General features: G+C 37.5%; 5 protein-coding genes across 5 annotated transcripts; 2 read left to right on the top strand and 3 right to left on the bottom strand.

Annotated features, from left to right (window-relative positions):
* LOC18773231 (photosystem I reaction center subunit XI, chloroplastic) lies at window positions 138-1,233 on the top strand. The gene is made up of 2 exons (XM_007205812.2): window positions 138-479; window positions 641-1,233. Exons 1-2 carry the CDS (start codon window positions 315-317, stop codon window positions 1,130-1,132), a joined length of 657 nt encoding a protein of 218 aa, XP_007205874.1. The 5' UTR covers window positions 138-314; the 3' UTR covers window positions 1,133-1,233.
* Window positions 1,390-2,774, bottom strand: LOC18774926 (CRIB domain-containing protein RIC4). Its single transcript, XM_007206253.2, has 3 exons — window positions 2,380-2,774; window positions 2,063-2,221; window positions 1,390-1,962 (listed from the first exon to the last, which is right to left on the bottom strand). The coding sequence occupies exons 1-3, from the start codon at window positions 2,504-2,506 to the stop codon at window positions 1,700-1,702; spliced, it is 549 nt and encodes a 182-aa protein (XP_007206315.1). The 5' UTR covers window positions 2,507-2,774; the 3' UTR covers window positions 1,390-1,699.
* LOC18772617 (putative pentatricopeptide repeat-containing protein At3g23330) lies at window positions 2,870-6,069 on the bottom strand. The gene has a single exon (XM_007207977.2). The coding sequence runs from the start codon at window positions 5,746-5,748 to the stop codon at window positions 3,487-3,489; it is 2,262 nt and encodes a 753-aa protein (XP_007208039.2). The 5' UTR covers window positions 5,749-6,069; the 3' UTR covers window positions 2,870-3,486.
* LOC18772197 (GDT1-like protein 3) lies at window positions 6,165-9,950 on the bottom strand. Its single transcript, XM_007205601.2, has 9 exons — window positions 9,495-9,950; window positions 9,312-9,377; window positions 8,714-8,854; window positions 8,367-8,465; window positions 8,098-8,170; window positions 7,658-7,743; window positions 7,066-7,149; window positions 6,738-6,797; window positions 6,165-6,624 (listed from the first exon to the last, which is right to left on the bottom strand). Exons 1-9 carry the CDS (start codon window positions 9,573-9,575, stop codon window positions 6,436-6,438), a joined length of 879 nt encoding a protein of 292 aa, XP_007205663.1. The 5' UTR covers window positions 9,576-9,950; the 3' UTR covers window positions 6,165-6,435.
* Window positions 15,057-18,901, top strand: LOC18772935 (zinc finger CCCH domain-containing protein ZFN-like). The gene is made up of 7 exons (XM_007205140.2): window positions 15,057-15,642; window positions 16,451-16,608; window positions 16,812-16,874; window positions 17,002-17,121; window positions 17,294-17,584; window positions 17,793-18,122; window positions 18,342-18,901. Exons 1-7 carry the CDS (start codon window positions 15,558-15,560, stop codon window positions 18,621-18,623), a joined length of 1,329 nt encoding a protein of 442 aa, XP_007205202.1. The 5' UTR covers window positions 15,057-15,557; the 3' UTR covers window positions 18,624-18,901.

Raw genomic sequence — 19,320 nt, 5'->3', positions numbered from 1 at the left:
CAACTTCTAAGTTCTAACCCAACACAAAAACCAAAGCAGCCCAACCAAACCAAGCAAAGCAACCCATTTTCATGTCCAACCAACCACACAAAATAAAATGAAGAGATTAGTTTAGTTGGATAAAGGGATAAGGTTTTAGTTCCACCTCATCCAATGGAATCAGAGGGTTCTCTGAGCACCACAAGACAACATCCTTGACGCTTGCCTGCCTGCCTGCCTGCCGATGCAAAACTCAAAATATTACTTGTTTCACTCTCTCTGCTCTGCCACTCCTACCCACCAATATTTGCTTGTCTTTGGACCAAAGCAAAGTCATGGCCTCTGCTTCACCAATGGCCAGCCAGCTCAAATCCAACTTCACCTCCCCAATCACTAGACCTGCTTTGGTTTCACCCAAAGGCCTCTCTGCCTCTCCCCTAAGCCTCTTGCCTTCTAAAAGACTCTCTTCCTTCACCATCAAGGCCGTCCAATCTGACAAGGTAATTTACTTCTTTCTTCTTTATCTTCTTTACACTTTGTAATTGTAAATAATACTTGGGGTACTTCTTCTTCTTCTTCTTCTTCTTCTTCTTATACATCATTTTAACTTTGATGTGTATGCATTGCCATTTGAACATGATATTATGTGTTGCACTTGCAGCCAACTTTCCAAGTGATTCAGCCCATCAATGGTGATCCCTTCATTGGAAGCCTGGAGACTCCAGTGACATCTAGCCCATTGATTGCCTGGTACTTGTCCAACCTCCCAGCCTACAGGACTGCTGTGAGCCCACTTCTCAGGGGTATTGAGGTGGGCCTGGCTCATGGGTTCTTGCTGGTGGGCCCATTCGTCAAGGCTGGTCCATTGAGGAACACACCCTATGCTGGGGGAGCTGGCTCCTTGGCTGCTGCGGGTCTTGTGGTCATATTGAGCCTTTGCTTGACAATCTATGGAATTTCATCCTTCAAGGAAGGAGACCCATCCACAGCTCCTGCTTTGACCCTAACTGGCCGGAAAAAGGAGCCCGATCAGCTTCAAACCGCCGAGGGATGGGCCAAATTCACCGGCGGCTTCTTCTTCGGAGGCATTTCAGGTGTTACTTGGGCCTACTTCCTCCTCTATGTTGTAAACCTTCCTTACTACGTCAAGTAGGTTTGCTTATTTTATTTGCTTCAAACTGTAATGACTCATGTAATGAATGATGTAAGCTATATTGTTTGTGAAGATCTATCTATATTCTTTATGTTTACCAATTTCTCTCTCTCTCGCTCACAACTACTCACTCGTCTTCAACTTACCATTTTAATTACTTGTCTGCTAAGATAAATCATCTATTTGAATGACAGTAGATAATTATCAATCTTGGAAGCTCTGTTGTTGATCATTACAAATTTAAAGTCATTTGCATGTATATGTAAATTGATAATTGTATTAAGTGCAAACTATATATACATACATATATATATATATATATATAGTGTGTATGAGATGCCATATAATTACAAAGCCATACATAGTAGTCATCATCACTCATTACACCATTAAAAAGCTTCAGAAAACCATAATGGAAATGTACGTACTGCCTACCATAACGGAAATGTACGAACAGGGGGGAGATATAGAATTCCGATTCCGATTTGGATTTGGATTTGGCAATGACATTGATTTATAGTCTTAAATATAATCACATCCTCAGTCCACCAATCTCTTTTAGACGATTTAAGAGGAAGAGCCGTTAACAAGAGGAACTGCAACATCAGCTTGGGAAGGCATAGAGAGCTCAAATTGGCTCCAAGAAACAGGGGAAACAGAGAGCAGATCAGGAGATATGAGATTATCCCATCCCCTAATGGGGTCAGTCGTTGCAGATGCAGCAGAAGCAGAACCATCCCAGCCTATGTGTGTCACATGCTTCACATCTGTGGGACCCCCTATTTCCATATCCATTTCCATTATTTCTTCCATATCATCATCCTTGTACACTATCAGGGAAATGAAATGGGCATGAGAGCAGTAAGTAGAGATAATTAACAAGCAAATGATAATTGCCAAATCAAATCACCCAGTTGTTGAGAGACTTACCAAATATCTGAGAGAAATTCTTGAAACCCTTGAAGAGCCTGTGAATACCACTGGTAGATATGTTTGGTTTTGGAAGGGACAAGGATCTAAATGAGTTCTTCGTGCTTTCACCTGATAAGCTATCTTCTTCCTCTTCTTCATCTCCTACTTCTTTAGTTCCTTCACCAGACCATTCAGAAAAGAAAAACAGATAAGCTAGCTGATTAGAGAGAGAAACACTGGATGTGTGAGTTATGTGTGTCTGTGTGTGTGTGTGTGTGTAGAGAGAGAGAGAGAGAGAGAGAGAGAGAGAGAGAGAGAGAGAGTTTGAGACAGACTTATTGGAGATGGAATTGTGTCTGATTTTGATCTTCTGGGCGGCTGTACACCAACAGCAACGCTAGACTCAGAAACACAACCAAATGTGAAAGGAAGAAGAACCAGTCTTTCCATTCGTTCTCTCATATTTCCATTCAACAGAGCGAGAGAGAGAGAGAGAGAGAGAGAGCAATGTGGAGAACGGGTGGTTGGGGAAGTGCAACGTTCGGAGTGGGAATGGCTTGTTCTAATAGTATGCAGGTTGGCTTTGTTATCAAGTTTCAATAATTTTACGTATAAAAAAGTGAAGTTACATATGCAAGTCTGTTTGGTAGAGATGGAGGGATAAACAAATTAGTGTTTGCAAAACTCCCAAGTGATGGCTATGTTTGGACGTCAAATAAACATTAATAAGGTTTCGGTTGACAAGTTTAACCTAAACAACCCATTCCCAACCCACACACACGTATATATATGATATATTATAAACACAAGTAGAGTAGAAACAATGACATAACATAAACCACTTTTCTATTGAAGATTCTAAAGTGGGTCCGGGTTCTCCACTTCACTTACCTCTCTTATACAATAAGCCACCAATTTCCACATCTCTCTCCTTCTCTTTTCTTTTCTTTTCTTTTCTTTTCTTTTCTTTCCTTTCCTTAATTTGGACTCTACCTTCAAGTAGTGCATACGAAGCCATCTTTCTTGGTTACAATCAATCTCATGGCTAGGAGCTAGGAAGAAGACCAATTGCGGTATTTCTTAGAAGCAGGGCATATATGATTGATTGGAAGAATAGAAAAACAGAGTCGTTGAGTGAAGAAAGCTACAGTTGTGTTGTGTCACCTACCGTAAAGGGATAAATTACCCTTATACCTTATGTCCCTCTGCCTGTGGTTGCAACATGAACAGCAAGCAACAAACTCTGAGGCTGACTCGAGCTTGTTCATAACAGGCTCCTTCAAGATGATACTACTTGATCACCATTCTATTTTCAGTGACAAAAAGAAAAATATTTCTTCTAAACTTGCTTGGCGATTATGGAAAATGATCCAGCGCATCAGTAGAATGACTTGCACAAATATATATATATATATATATATATATATATATATATTAGAACCTTACCAGTAATCTCCACAGGAACACAGACCATGTTTAAAATGATGGAACCGATGAAGATCTCTCACAATTATTTCCCTATCTAAAAGCTGAGAAGTATATTTAATAAAGTTATGACAATCAGTACACACTCTCAGGTTCTTCATTATCCGAATTGGTATCCCAGAAGTTGTGCTCATGATGCCGTAGGCAATTGCAAGCTTTTCGCTGTGATAACCAAGAAGTACTTCTCCTTGTTCTTCTTCAACGTCCTGCATCACCATTTCCACGTCTAATGAATACCCAATTTCCTTCAGTCTTCCGATCAGCTCATCCAAATACGAATATATCTCTCTGGAATGTGGATGGGACCTATCACCCATGACGAAAGAGTGGACTTGATTCTTCTGTTGGATCCAAGATTGACCAGCCACTTTGTTAATTCCTCTTTTTTGCATCAATCTTCTCATACCAGCCGCTTCTTCCCATCTATGATTCGCAGCACACATGTTCGACAACAAAACATAAGATCCCTCATCAAACGGTTCGAGTTGAAGTAGTCTTTCAGAAACCCACTTTCCCAGCTCGAAATTTTTGTGAAGTCGGCAAGAAGATAGAAATGACTTCCATACTGAACTCAACTGAGAGATACCATTCTTATGAATGAACTCTTTAATCTCATCCAAGCGACCTGCTCGGCCATAAAGATCAACCATACAAGTGAAGTGCTCAGTTCCGGGCTTGATGCCATAAACTTCTTTCATCAAGCTGAAATATTTGCAGCCTTCTTCAAGAAGCCCGGCATGGCTACATGCATTTAAAACCACCACGAAAGAAACCTCATTCGGCTTATTTCCCTCTTGTATCATGAATTCAAAAAGCCGAACAGCCTCCTTCCCTTGCCCATGTAAAGCTAAAGCGGAAATCATTGAAGTCCACAGCACAACATTAAGATCAACAGTCTGTTTAAAAATCACCCAAGCATCATTTAGGCTCCCGCATTTAGCATACATATCAATGTATGAGGAACCTAAGTGAACATCTGTTTTGTACCCAATTTTCTGAATGTGTGCATGGATGTGTTGACCGAGAAGCAAAATCCCAACGTTAGCACATGCAGAAACAATACTTGTCAAAGAGAATCTATCCACCATAATCTGTTCACGAACCATAGAACAAAAAGTTAGCAAAGCATATTCGTACTCACCATTACGAACATACCCAGAAACCATTGAACTCCATGATACAACTTCTGTCTTTGTCTCATGACAAGTAAACTTAGAATTTGTTCTCAAAGGCAATGTTTTGAATATGAGTGACGCCTTTTCCATTTTTCCACATTTGGAATACATATCTATTAATGAAGTCCGAAGAAATCCATCATTTTGAATACCAAACCTTAGAACGCGGCCATGAATTTGTCTCCCCAGTTCAAGAACATATAAAGATGAAGCCAAAACCAGAGCTACTGAGAAAGTGACTTTGTCAAATGGAGGTCCAATTTCCACCATCTCAGAAAGTAGCTCCAATGCATATGTTTCATGCCCATTTCGCATTAGCCCATATATGATTGTATTCCAACTAGTAACATCTTTGAAGGGCAGTCTTCTGAACAAATCAAGAGCCTTCTCCATATCCCCAATATACATATATGCACCCATCATTACATTCCAAGTAACTGTGTCTCTCTCTTTCATAGTTTCAAAAAACTTTTCTGCATAATCAAAGGCGCCACATTTTACATAAACATCAAGGATAGAGTTATCTAATACCACATCCAAGTCAATCCCATTGCTTAAAATCCATCCATGAATCCCCTTACCCATCCGAAAATCGCTTAAACTAGAACAACTCTTTAAAACACTAGATAGTGTAAATTGGTTCGGACAAACACGCTCAATTCGCATTTGTTTAAAAAGTTCCAACACCATTCTACAATAGCCAATTCGAGCAAACCCGGATATGAGTATGGTCCAGGACCGGACATCCCTGTCAGGGCTTTCGCCAAACAGCTTGTGTGCATAGTCCAACTTATTAGATTTCACATACAAGCTGGTGACATAATTCCTGACATCCAAATTGTCCAAAGAACCATTCTTGACCGATTTGGCGTGAAGGGTATCAGGCAGTGATTCGTTTGGCAAATCACCCACCGCACGAGATTGGTACCACCCATAGTGTTGGAATCTCTGAAACTTAAAATGGTTGTTGGTGTTTGTAACATAAGTGGGCTTCAAAACTGAACTAGAGCTGATGTATTTGGTGTTGAGACAAGTCCATCTCATTTTAGCTCCTAATTCCGATGGAATGATGAGTTTGACATGCTATGAGGTCACTTTGGAAATGAATGATGAAAGTTGAGGGTTTTGGCTATTTGGCAGGTAGGACACGAAACAGAAGCAAAGGCATCTGAATTCTCAATTGCATTAATAATGCCTGTGTCAATTGGCCATCGTCGGTTGTTCCCACCGTAAGTTAACGACTTAGGTGAGGGTAAAAATTGATCGAAGAAATCAAATCTCACAAACCCTCATGAATGAATGAATGAACTCTCTTTCTGCCAAATGAATTAAACCCGCTCCATTGTTCACTAATTGAATGGTAAGGGGATAAAAAAAAAATTTTGAATGGTAACATTAACTCATTCTAGGTATTCTTTTGCCTTGGTAGTGTGCATTTGGCATTACAATGGGTCGATATAAATGATTTCGCAAACTTTCTTGTTTCTTTTCAAAAGGCTACAATGCAAAGGGAGTGGGGAGGAAAGCAATCAATATCTCTATATACTAACATATTACAAACGAATAAGAATGATCTGTCATAAACGAGTATCATACTCCACTATCTGAAGGATTCCCAAGAAGAAGAAAAAAAATGAAAAAGGAAGCAGAAAACGCAAAAACAAAATGTGTAGAGCATTTGAAAGCCCTTAAAGAATCAGGTTAGCCTAGAGTATATCATACAGTTCACTCTTATAGAGGAGGATAAAAATACGATGATACGGAGAAGCATAGAAAGAGCAAGCCTCCAACTGTAGCAACAGTGCGTTGGGAGATTTTGGATGCCAGCATGCTCCCTCCCACCACAGCCACAGACGTGCAGATGGTGTGCCCTAGTGTCGCACCTACCGCTACTCCGAGTGCATTCTTGTGGGTTGCCAGCTGCGAGGTCAAAAGGAAGCAAAAAATAAATTCATCTGATTCCCGCAGAAAAAGTCTTCACAAAATATAACATGAACTATGACAACAGGGGAGAGAGGAATGTTTTCTCTTACAGCAATTGTCGCTATTTGGCTACGATCTCCCCACTCAGCTAAAAACGTTAGAATGAATGACTGCAACAGCAAACAGAATAAATTAGTTATGGAGGTTATATCACAAGACTTCAAAAGTACAGCTAAAACTTCTAAGTTGTAGGAGTTGATTCTCAATATGACTAGCTATAGAATAAGATATGGATCACATTTGCTACAACTACAAGCATGATGTGCATGCAGCATATATAGGTTATAGGTGCTACAAGTAAAAGTCCCGACTAAATCTATAATTAACAAAAAGAAAAGAAACCAAATCATTAAAATAAGTACAACGCAACAGCCATACCTCCAAAAAGATTGGTGTACAAAACCTGGAAAAGAAACGGCGGAAGCTTGTCTTCCCCTGTCCAGACTCAAGTTTCTCTTCTACCTGGATATATTGGGTGTCAACCAAATTTAAACAATTAAAACACCAAATTAGACTAATCGAGGGACAACATTCAAGTTGAAAGAACATATATGCTATTGGCGCACCATACAAAAAGTGATCAGACATCAGGAATAATATAGGCAATCAATATAGAACAACAAATATGAATTCTAAGAGATGAAGTCAACTTCTCCTAAACACCTAGTGCTTTCACATTCCTCAGCAGGAATAACAGAGGCGAAGGAGAATAAGTATATCTGATACCTACATGGTTAACCCAACCAAAAACCAATTACACTAATAAGTTCAAAGGATAAGACGACAATTTACCCAATTTCATTACTAATGCAGGCATCAAGCATTGTTTGTTAGTTTACCATCTGTCTCTCTATAGATAATAAATTAACAAAAATCAGGAAAAGGCTAATAATGTGCAAACATATCATAAACGAGTCAAAAACTGTGATAGAATATGAAATTGTTATTTTTTAAAGTTAAAAAAACTTACTTCTTCCATTTCTTTCTTCTGGGACGATTTTGGATCTGATCTCCAAGCAATGTAAAGCAAACGCAGCCCAAAAAATAAATAAAGAACTGCAAAAAAAAAGAAAAAGAATTACAATACTTGAGGTACTATCAACAAAAACCGTAGAATTTCATAAGCCACCATAGGAAAAACATTGAGAAGAAAATGAAGCCTTAAAGACTGGACAAAATACAAGAGTGACCAATACAAAATTACATGAATCACGGCTGTTAAATAAACAGGGAATCTTAAAGAACAGTTGCAACGAATCTATTAAAAAATGTACATATCAGAGAGACAAATAAAGAGAAGGGAAAAAAACACCTTGAAGCAAGGCCATGCATCTCTTGCCCAAAAAATTATGGAAATCAAATTCTCAGAAATATCTTAGTGGTCAAGTAACCAAAAAAAAACATATTTACCTGTAGCTGCACTATTTGTATGCTTCCTTGATATCAAGTTTGGCACAATCCTACCAAGTCCAGTGGAAAGTACCTAATTGACACGTACAACAACTTAAATCTTGATTACATCCACAATAAGAAATGGCACTTCGCAGTTTCTGAACCATTCCATTACAAGACCATGCAAACAGTTTGCATATTAGAACCGCAAAAATAAAACAGAGATGTTAAAGGGAAACTGTTATTATACTTATGCTATAATAGAAACAGAAAATTAGATAACTTACCGTCATTATAACCAAGGCAGTGAGTGCACCAGATAGGACAATTGACCTGGGGTGACGCATTGCCATAAGAGCTGCTATTATAAATGTTTCATCTCCGATCTGGTAGCATTTTTGTCAATTAGAAGAAAATTAGTTTAATCAATATATCTCTGCCTTGTAAACAGAGTCAAAACCTATCAAAACACTTGACTTGGTTTCAAGTTTTCAAGTTTATTCCTTTTTAATTTTTTTTTTTTTTATGGGATCACTAATTACTAACTGAAAAAATATGCAAGAATCTCTAGTAATCGACCAAAAGCTTCAAAGTAGAATTGGTGTAAACAATGCCAGGAATTTTGTGCACAAACCTCACTGACTAGTATCATTGACAAGCTTGCTATAAAGGCATCGAAAATTCCAAGACCGGAGTCCACATTGAGACCGAGAGCAACTGCATCAACCTCATTCTTGCGTCCAAGAGCATTAACTTCAAGAAAGCCCAAATTAATCTGTACAAACAAATTAATATATATAAATATCGACAAGTAAAATCAAAGAACAAGATACTAAATCTTCCATTTAAACCAAATACTTTTTTTGTGCATTAGCACCAAAATCAATTTAATTGCGACTGAATTTCAGACCTACAAATAAAGCTCCACTTCAAAATTGCTGTTTCCAAATTTCTGAATCGTCAAACTATAAATCAAATCAAATAATAAACTTATTTTACACAATACTACCTAATTCGATGAAAAATACAATTGAATGATATACAAGCTACCAACTCACACTCTAACCAGTTGATGAAGCATCACATTGTAACTTGCATACAATCAGATAAGAAAATGATGATGCATCAGATTAGTGGTTGTTAGAAAACGTTTCTTTGTCTTCATTTCTGCTAAATTTTCTCAGCAACCAAACAGATTGTAAAATGAGAAAGAGAGATGATTGTCGTCAAACCTTGCTACGACGGCCGAGATCTTTGGATCCACTAGAATCTCCCCTCTCAGCTTCAACCCCAGACTCCTAATCATCGAACAAATTATCACAATTAAATCACATATATATAAACACACGCAATATGCATATATATATATATATATATATATATAGAGAGAGAGAGAGAGAGAGAGAGAGAGCTACCTGAGCAGAAACGGTAAAGATGAGTAGCACAATGAGGGCGAGAGCATACGCAAATGTTCTAGGAATTGAGCGAAAACCCATGACGGCAGGAATTAGAAGGTCTGAAACTCTGATGGGTAGACGCTGGAATCAGAGATAAAAGTTTAGGGGGAATTTTCTCGGGAAAGTGGATCTGAACCCAAAAAAGAGTCTCCTCCTAGCTTAGCCCTTACTAAGATCCTACGCAAAGCCTATGGAAATTGGTGAGATCTGAGAGACAGACGGAGTGAGAGATCTTTGCTAATCAGCGAAGATCTCTAGAAGGTGGGGTATGAACGGTTCACATATTAAAATGGTGGAGTGACGACTCTGAAACTGTGAAAGGGAAAAGGTTTGACCCAAGTAAAGTAACAACTAGAGAGAAAACCAAAAACAAGAAAATAAAAATAAAAATTTATACGCGTCAAATAACTCATTTCCTTCCTTTAATGTTAAAGGAAATACAATGAAATGGATAGTTGGATTGAGTTTATAGCAAATTATAAAGTACGAAAATCGGCGACTGAATTGAAGCAACGCGGTTTGGTTCAGTTTTAAAATGGTTTTGATGTTGTAAAGTACTTATTAGTATAGTGATTTGAAGTATTTATTTTTTCAGGCTAGGTTCTGGGTTCAAGTCTTAGTATCCGTGTAGTGTATGTGAGTTTAGTATGTTATCGCCCCTTTCAATAAAAAAGGTTCTCAAAAAAAAAAGTTATGACATTTTGATGGTGAAAACCAACCAAATTGCTAATTACAATTTATGGTATTTGGTTAGTTTGATGCCCGCTCCTAATTTCGGGTTGTTGCTTGAAGGATGAGTTTCAAAGTTGGGATCCAATGACTATACCTTGAGGCGATGAGTTGAAAGTTGATCATGGTTTAGACATTCATTGCTTGATATTCAAGCGTTTCACTTGGGTGGTTGAAGTTGTAGATAAAGCATGTGATTGGTCACATTTGTTGTATTCTCGATTTGAACAGTGGAATCAAGTAATTGAGGGAGCTTAGATCTAAAACACACAATCCTCTTGCAAGCAACCAAGCATGTGTGTAAGAAGCATATGTAAGTTATAACGCATACGGTAACTTAAACCCTTTATGATAGGAAATTCTACAAAGGCTCAAACTATTTCTCAATTTTTTTAAAAAATTAGACAATACAATAAATAAACTTTTAATTAAACTTGGAATATCTTCAAATATTGAGAACAAAAGTATCACTATATCAATAAAATAAGATTCGAATCTTAAACGAAAATGCTATCAACCTTCTCTATTCTCCTTATGACAAGTATCAATTTCCTTACACTCAAAACAATGTCATTAATGCATCACATAAACTAGTTTTTGTTTTCCAAGTTTACCCTTATTAAAGTTATTAATTTATATTTGTCACAAGCTAGTGTTTTTTACAAATTTTCTTACCACCTTGTTAAAAATAAATAAATAAGAACAAACCTGAGTTTTTTTTTTTCACAAAAGAAAGATGATATTATTTTCATGATAACAATATCACGAAACATACTTTTTTATAAATTAAAAAAATATTTTTCTTATTAAATTTTTACAAGGTAGTAAGGAAGTTGTACAAATATTTGGCACAATTGAAAAAAAAACATAAAAGCTAATACATTTAATAAGGGTAAATTTGGAAAACAAAAACAAGCTTTATTATTTATTTTTTTTAGAATTAGAGATTATTTTATTCACGTGCCAATGGTAAAAAAATTTAACTTTTGCTCACTGACGTCAGCCCTGACAGAACCCAACTGAAAAACGCCACGTGACGCTTCTCGGATGGTTCGATGGTTTTTTTTTTCCCAGAAATCCGATGACCTTCGAATTTTTTTTAAAAAAATACCAACAAATTCTGGATTTTTTCCCTATAAATACCTAACAATTGTATTCACTTTCCACACCAAATCTTCATACAAACTCTTCTATTTCCAATATTTTTTTACTTTCCACTCACATTTTTCTATTACTTTCCATTTGTATCAAAAAACAAATGGCCTTTTCTGTCGAAGCTAGAGGCGCGTGGACAACTCAGAAAGATATTGTGTTGTGTGAGTGTTGGGTGAAAGTTAGTCATTGCCCTGTCACAGGCAATGAGATGAAGTTTGCTCATATGTGGAGAAAAATTAATGGAGAATTTTGTGAAATATCGGGTTCGCCTTGGACCAAAATGACCTTGGCTAATAGATGAAAAATTATTAGTAAAGAGTTAGGAAAATGGAGAGATGCCTTGGCAAAAGCAAAGGACAACATTCGAAACTGTCAAAATCTTTCTGATATGGTAAAATATTTATAATTGTCATTTTAATCAATTTAATGTAACTTTTTTTAATTGTAATTTTTTTTTTCTTGCATTTCTAACTGTCTATATTTTCTTGCATCTCCAAATTGTTTATATTTTCTTGCATATTCAATTTTTTTTCTTGCATTTCTAATTATTTTTTCTATATAGATCCTACAGGCACAAATGTCTCGTAATTACAATTATTTGCTGGAAGAAGACCCAAAACCCCAACAACATCATACTTCTGAACAAAGTATGTGTCGTAATTACAAATATCATGCATGATTTTTTGGAATAAATGAGGCTGCATTCTATTCTCTCTCGAAAATGAGAAACATGATATAACGAATTTGGGATAAAGTAATCTTCTAAGAGATTCTTATCCTGAGACTGCCTATGTTTGTCCACATTCGGGGCACGATGACGGTAGTGTTGCCTTGATTCATTGAGCATACACACCGCTACAATCATTTCTTCCTCCCCTTCATTGGCCTCACGATCTTCTTCAGCACGTCTGCACCTGATTTCTTCCTCTTCTCGCTCTTGCCTCTCCAACACCCTCCTCATGTTAGATATTGAGAGTAGAATGTATTTTGTAAAATATGAGAAATGAAAGAATAGAGAAGATATGGTGTGAAAGGTATGAGTTGAGGGTGTAGTTTTATAGAGGGATTAGAAGATAAAGATGACACGTGGCGCAATTTTAGAGGGTGAAAATCTTATCTGAAATATGAGATTATAATTTTTTTAATAAATATATGAAAATCTTATCTAACATGAGACACATGGCACAATTTTAGAGGGTGAAAATATTATCTTGAATATGAGATTATTATGAGATTATAATTTTTTATAAATAAATATCCTAAAATCTTATCTGAGATAAGACACGTGACAACCGAGAATCTCATCCGAAAATTTTATCTGAAATTTGATGGACACGTGGCAACCGAAAATCTTATTTGAAAATTTAATTCGAAAATTTTATCAGAAAATGTTATATGAAATTTTAGGTGAGAATTTTATAATAAATAGTTGATACGTTGCAACCAAAAATATTATCTAAAAAACTATCAAAATTAATAGTTAAGTATAAAAAATTAGAAAATAAAGTAAAGTGAATAGTGTTTGCCCTTACCTTTGCCCTTGCCTTTACCCTTTAGAGTGGAACAAAAAAAAAAAAAGACTAAAACTATTCACATAAATAGCGTCAAGCCTTGCTTTGTCCTTATCTTTTTGGGTGAAGGTTCTCTTAGAGAGAATATTGATAATATTGGATTGAAATTGGAATAATGGATGAATGAAGTGGGCCACTTGGTAATTTATGCAGCATCTGTAGGGTATAGCCAACCAAATTGGTAGAATAGAAGCTGTAGAAGGGGTTATTGTTTGCTGCACCTGCATAGAGAAAACAAAGGTGAATGGACAAATGGAAATCGTCCACATGTAGAGCTCTAAACCTCTCCTTTTGTCCCTCTCAGTCAGAAATGCCCCCCACAGGACAAAAAATTCAAAAGATTATATAAAAGAGGCGGATGCGTATGCGTATGCGTATGCGTACGCGAGGCGATGCGAGAGAGATAAAAAGGAAAGGGCGGTGAGGGCCCAGACCCAACCCAACCCCTTCCAACCAATCAACGTTGACGTGAGGAGAATGCGTGCGAGCTTCCGCCACTTTTAAATCATCAGAGCAAAGAAAGCACCCCCCGCTTCAAACGCCTTCATACAGCCCAAAACAGGTTCCTCGTGTTGCCGTTGCACTTGCCCTTGTTACCAAATCTTCTTTCTATTTTCACCGCAACTTTTACTTGTCCCAATCCACCATATTATTATATTTAGGGAAAATGCTAGGGAGACCAACTTTAGATACTAACTTGTGTACCAACTCTCTAATAGAGTGTGGGACCCATTGTATTGGTGGACTCCACCTCTATTAGAGAGTTGGTACACAAGTTGGTATCTAAAGTTGGTCTCCCTAGCATAACCCTATATTTAGGCATCACCACGTCATACGTACATGTGCATCTATTTTATTATTTTATTTTATTATTATGTACTAAACTTTAGTTCTATCTTTATAATTTAATTCATTATTTATTCGTCAGCATGAAGTAAGTATCCTTCTTTAAACCAATAATGCAAATTTAAAGGTGTACAATTTCGCACTACAAGAAACAAATTAGAACCACACTCAAAAAGTAATTTACTCCATTGCGTGCATAAAAGTGGGAATTTTTGACATCTTGCTTTGCACAGCACTGCCATCTACAGATATAAAAAAGTTATTTTTCAAATTTGCCAATGTCGCCTCAATTATTCTGATTTCCTTTTTTTTCTTTTGAGAATTATTTTTATTAAGAGGTACGATAATATATTAGATTCACATATATTACATGTGTGTTAGCATTCGAACCCAGAACTTTGTATAAGAGAGTAATTACTCTAAACCACTATACTAGTAGTAAGTCCTTTGATTTTCCCTTTTTTAAAACGTTGGAAACCTATTGTAAAGACCGGTTACCCTTTCTTTTTTTGTTTTTCTGTTTCCATTGCGATGTCACTTGGTTTTGAAGCAGGAAATGAGGTGGAAAACCAGAAGCTCCAACGGGAGCACTCATGTAAAGCTTTGTTTCTTCGTGGCATATAAATATCAAGGGGAGGGACCTGCCCAATCAAAACTCATGCATCGACTATGAATCAATACTATTGACTATTTATATCCACTTTTATTTATTTATTAAAATAGTAAAATTTCAACAATTCCTGCATAATATATTATATGTTTAGAATTGAATATGTGGCGCCCTTTTATTATATTTCCAACAAAAGTAAAACCTCCCCATTAATAATAATATATACTGATTACTAGTAAGATAACGATTATTTATAAAAATAAAAATAAAAATAAAAAGCACATAAATGAAAGATTAATTAATAAACGAAATTTGAGAGAGGGAGCAGATACTGGAAAATGTAAAGAAATAAGCTGGAAATAGTAAAAGAGGTTATAAGAAGCGGTCCGAGTTTCTGGTATCCGGTTTGGTGTACCGCATATTCGCAGCCCGTTAAGTGGGACCTACTCGCTGCGTAAGTCGACCACGTGTCGACTAAAAAATTAGTTTAGGCATTGACGTCCAACATAAAAGCTAAAGTAGCAATAAGCAAGGCGAAAAGGTAAGGAGGAGGAGCACGCGTGGCTTCGAGGGAGCGAGTATGGCAGAGGAGGCAGTCGCGGGGTGGGAAGAATGTGGGGTTGGTCCGTTTATTTCCAAAACGCGGGTGAAAAAGCTGTCTGGTTGAGAGATGGTTGGTTTTTATTCCTCTCCTCGTTTGTGGAGAGGAGAACACACCGCTCTCTCTCTTTTCTGGTTCTTCTTTCTTTCTCTTTCTCTCTGTCTATCTCTCTCATCATCAAATCAGACTCTCCTAAAACAACTTTCTCTCTCCCTTCCTAAAAGTTTTCTCTCTCTAGAAACTGTTATTCTTGTTAATTTGGCTCTGTTTTTGTGTGGTGGTCTTGGTTGCTCGGGTTTTGTCTGGTTTAGATAGAGAGACAGAGGGAGGGATAGTGTCTGATCGTTGAGGAGATTTGGCTAGACTGACGACGACAGGTAGGTGGGGGGAGGGTGAGTGAATGAATGGGAATTCCGGTCGGCTTTGCTAGAGTGACGACGTGGTGGTGGTGGTTGTGACTCACTGACTCACTGACTGACTGGCTGACCGCCATCTGGACCAGCCATCTCATGGACTTCGATGCCGGAATTCCCATGTCTCGTGCTGCCGCGCCCGTGACCGACGCTCCGTCACTGTCACCCTCCTTGACCCAAGGTCTCCTTTTAAACTCTTTATCTGCACCTCAACATTGTCTTTACTTCTTGTCATTGTTTTCTCTGTTTATGTTTCTCTCGTTTTCCCGTTGTTTCCTTGTTTCCCAATCACGATGGCTGCCTCCTCTCATCTGAATTGTCCGTTTTGCCCCTTCCTTTCCTTTACTCGATTCAGATATGACCAATGCTTCATATCTTATTTAACCAAGTCAATTTCGATCCCCGGCGGCATGAATTTGCATTGTTCTCTTGATTTGAGACCATACCTTATTTTTAATTAATTAATTATTTGTGTTTCTCAAATGTGGTTATTTTGCTTCTTTCTTGGTATGCGAATTTGTTGCTTTCGTGCTTTGAATTTTTATAATGTGCTGTATAGCTTGCTATATATGGAATTTGGAGTTGTCAATAATGGACGTTTTACCTATCCCGTGACAATTCAAACATGGAAAGTTTTTTAGTACAAAATTGTAAGGAGGGGCCTCATCACAAAACCAATTTAGATGAAATGTGACCTTCTGCTATTCGGCTTTCAGGAACTGTCTTCCTTCAAAGCTTTTTAGATAATCTCTGTCACTGAATTTCCCAAACATATAAGCTTTGGCATTGTTTTTTAAGCTGCAAGCAGTGAATTTAACTGCAGCTTCAAGGCAGAATTTCTTTATTTACTTGTCTTTTTTTAAGTCTGTAAGTAAATAGGAATAGAAGGCAGGGGATGTGGGCTCATTGAAAATGAACCTTTTATTTACATTTCGATAAGTTTGTATTGATACAATGTAATGAACTTGCTCATAATACATTCTTTTCAGATGCAATGTGGCAAATGAATTTGAGATCAAGTGAAACACTGGAACCTGGGTCCTATCCCGAGCGTACCGGAGAGCCAGATTGTTCTTATTACATCAGAACAGGCCTTTGTAGATTTGGAGCAACATGTCGCTTTAATCATCCTCCTAACCGGAAGCTGGTATAGTTAAACCATGTTTAGACAAAATTTCATGAACTCAGATTTAATGTGATACTCTTTTAACCATACTTGAATGCACAAGGGTAGTACACTTCATGCTACTGTATCTTATATTGAATCTTTTTCTCTTGTAGCTTGGTTTTATGTTTTCATGAAATTGTTATTTTTAATTATCTATATAACAAGCTGCTGTTTTTTACCAGGCTATTGCCACTGCAAGGATGAAGGGAGAGTTCCCAGAAAGAATTGGACAACCTGAATGTCAGGCATGTATCTCTGTCAAAGTTTGGTGTTTGTGACATAGTAATATTCCTTTAAATCTTAATGTGCTGTGATTCTTGTCAATTTTGGTTGTGGTGACATACTAATAATCTTTGTTGAACTGCCCTCCAGTACTACCTGAAGACAGGAACTTGCAAGTTTGGAGCAACATGCAAGTTTCATCATCCTAGAGACAAAGCAGGAATTGCTGGAAGAGTTGCCTTAAATATCTTGGGCTATCCACTTCGACCGGTTCGCTTTTCTGTTTTCCTCTCGCTCATTGTGACTTGACTTGACTTTCATCTCTTTGTTTCATTTTTGTTTGAGGAATATTGTAGACCTGCAAATGTCTATCTGATTTGCAGATGTCTCTGTGCATCTTAGTTTATACATTTCTTAACTTTCTATTCTTTCTTTTTAGCAGAATGAGATTGAATGTGCTTATTATTTACGAACTGGACAATGCAAGTTCGGAAGCACTTGTAAATACCACCATCCACAACCTACTAATATGATGGTTTCATTGCGTGGCTCTCCTGTATATCCTACTGTCCAATCTCCAACTACTCCTGGTCAGCAGTCGTATGCGGGAGGAATTACAAATTGGTCAAGAGCATCTTTTATTCCCAGTCCACGCTGGCAAGCTCCATCAAGTTACGCTCCTCTTATTGTTCCTCAGGGAGTGGTATCAGTCCCAGGTTGGAGCGCATACAGTGTAAGCTTTATTATACCCTTCAGTGCAAAATGCTATGTGCACCAGAGAATGAAGCAGGAGGGGATGGCCTGCAATTTCTTTTGTTGCACTCAATTTCAAATCTCTAATGCATCAGCTTTTGAATTTGAGTTTAAGTAAGTTTGAGAGTTTACATGCTCTATGGAGCCCTGAGAAGTATCAACATGCTTATTTGATGGTAATTTTGCAGGGCCAGATTGGCTCCGTTTCATCTCCAGAGAGCCAACAGCAACCAGTGGGAAACAGTCAAATCTATGGAACTTCACGCCAAGGTGAACCGGAAAATTCAGGTTCTCAAGGGACCTTTTCTTCATATCGTTCTGGCTCCATACCTGTGGGGTTTTATGCATTGCAGAGGGAAAATGTATTTCCTGAAAGACCTGGCCAGCCTGAGTGCCAGTTTTACATGAAGACAGGCGATTGTAAGTTTGGTGCAGTTTGCAGGTTCCATCATCCTAGGGAGAGATTAATTCCTGCTCCAGACTGTGTTTTGAGTCCAATAGGCCTTCCTTTACGGCCGGTGAGTTACTTTTTTTTTTTTTTTTTTTGGGTGGAATTGCAAATGGGTTTTGCTCCTTGTTTACTTTTTTTCTTGCTTTGAATGTTCCTTCTCATGATTTTGACTTGAGCTATAACCCCTTGTTATATAGAGATGTCTGTGTGTGCGTTTTATATCTTTCAATAAATAGTCTAATTTGAAGATATGTTACATGTTTAACCTGTTACAATTTTTCAACAGGGAGAACCTTTATGCATCTTTTATTCTCGTTATGGTATCTGTAAGTTCGGTCCGAGTTGCAAGTTTGACCACCCTATGGGTATCTTCACATATAATCCCAATGCATCATCTTCGGCTGATGCCCCAGCCCGGCGTTTGTTGGGTTCAACGTCAGCGACCACTTCATTAAATTTATCACCAGAAGGATTAGTTGAAGCAGGATCAGCAAATCCCAGGAGACTTTCACTGTCAGAACCTAGGCAGATACCTTCTGGAGATGATAATATTGACACAGAGGACTGAAAGAAAGCTGCTCGAAAACGAGCCATTTACATTAACAATCTTTTGGGGGTTAAAACAAGAGTTATCTGTAAATTGATTTCCAATTGCTGGAAATTTACAGAATACATGTCAAGTTGATTATGTCCTAAAATGCATTCAGCTGACAGAGGCTCAGCCTTCTGAATTTCACATTGCTCATTGTATAAAAATCTGCAAATATTGTCACATTTGGAAAACCCAATGTGAACATTCTGTTCTGTCTGTCCAAGATCCCAATTTTTCTGATCTTTTGTGATTTACTCTTTGCCGGTATCGTATGTCAATCAATTCTTGTTGCAAATTATAATGGCCTCACTCCCACTTTCCGGTGAATCTTCATTGCAGTCACCCTCAGGTTTGGAATGGCCTTCATCTCTATGCTTGTGCGTTTCTCAGCATAATGCTTGAATATATTTTGCTTGCAAGTTGCTTCACTTCTCTAATTAGTGTTGACAGTTATATTTTGTCACGCATGATCCTTTTCCTTGTTGCTATGACACTATAATTTCTTTTAGTCAAAGGGAAAAGGGAAAATAGGCAAAAATCCAAAAACTAATAAAAAAAGGTAAGTATGGAAATCATTTTCCAAACCCACAAGACAAATATGTATAAGACCTGCCTCCCTCCCCAATTGTTTGTCACCGTTGCTTGCTTGCTGCCTGCTATTATTACCTCCTCC

The sequence above is a fragment of the Prunus persica genome, chromosome G6 (genome assembly GCF_000346465.2).
Source record: "Prunus persica cultivar Lovell chromosome G6, Prunus_persica_NCBIv2, whole genome shotgun sequence".
NCBI lineage: Eukaryota > Viridiplantae > Streptophyta > Magnoliopsida > Rosales > Rosaceae > Prunus > Prunus persica.
Note: the sequence above shows the minus strand (reverse complement) of the source record. Positions and strands in the feature narration are given on the sequence as shown.

Excerpts from the sequence above, each read along its gene's own strand:
- LOC18772617 (XM_007207977.2), bottom strand. The coding sequence starts at position 5,748 with ATGAGATGGACTTGTCTCAACACCAAATACATCAGCTCTAGTTCAGTT.
- LOC18773231 (XM_007205812.2), top strand. The coding sequence starts at position 315 with ATGGCCTCTGCTTCACCAATGGCCAGCCAGCTCAAATCCAACTTCACC. Across the intron at positions 480-640 it reads AGGCCGTCCAATCTGACAAG|CCAACTTTCCAAGTGATTCA; the intron begins GTAATTTACTTC and ends TTGCACTTGCAG.
- LOC18772935 (XM_007205140.2), top strand. The coding sequence starts at position 15,558 with ATGGACTTCGATGCCGGAATTCCCATGTCTCGTGCTGCCGCGCCCGTG. Across the intron at positions 17,585-17,792 it reads CAGGTTGGAGCGCATACAGT|GGCCAGATTGGCTCCGTTTC; the intron begins GTAAGCTTTATT and ends GTAATTTTGCAG. Across the intron at positions 18,123-18,341 it reads TAGGCCTTCCTTTACGGCCG|GGAGAACCTTTATGCATCTT; the intron begins GTGAGTTACTTT and ends ATTTTTCAACAG.
- LOC18772197 (XM_007205601.2), bottom strand. The coding sequence starts at position 9,575 with ATGGGTTTTCGCTCAATTCCTAGAACATTTGCGTATGCTCTCGCCCTC. Across the intron at positions 9,378-9,494 it reads TCTTTACCGTTTCTGCTCAG|GAGTCTGGGGTTGAAGCTGA; the intron begins GTAGCTCTCTCT and ends TTCGATGATTAG. Across the intron at positions 7,744-8,097 it reads TACAAATAGTGCAGCTACAG|TTCTTTATTTATTTTTTGGG; the intron begins GTAAATATGTTT and ends TTTTTTTTGCAG.
- LOC18774926 (XM_007206253.2), bottom strand. The coding sequence starts at position 2,506 with ATGAGAGAACGAATGGAAAGACTGGTTCTTCTTCCTTTCACATTTGGT. Across the intron at positions 2,222-2,379 it reads CACAATTCCATCTCCAATAA|GAACTAAAGAAGTAGGAGAT; the intron begins GTCTGTCTCAAA and ends GGTCTGGTGAAG. Across the intron at positions 1,963-2,062 it reads GAATTTCTCTCAGATATTTG|TGTACAAGGATGATGATATG; the intron begins GTAAGTCTCTCA and ends TTTCCCTGATAG.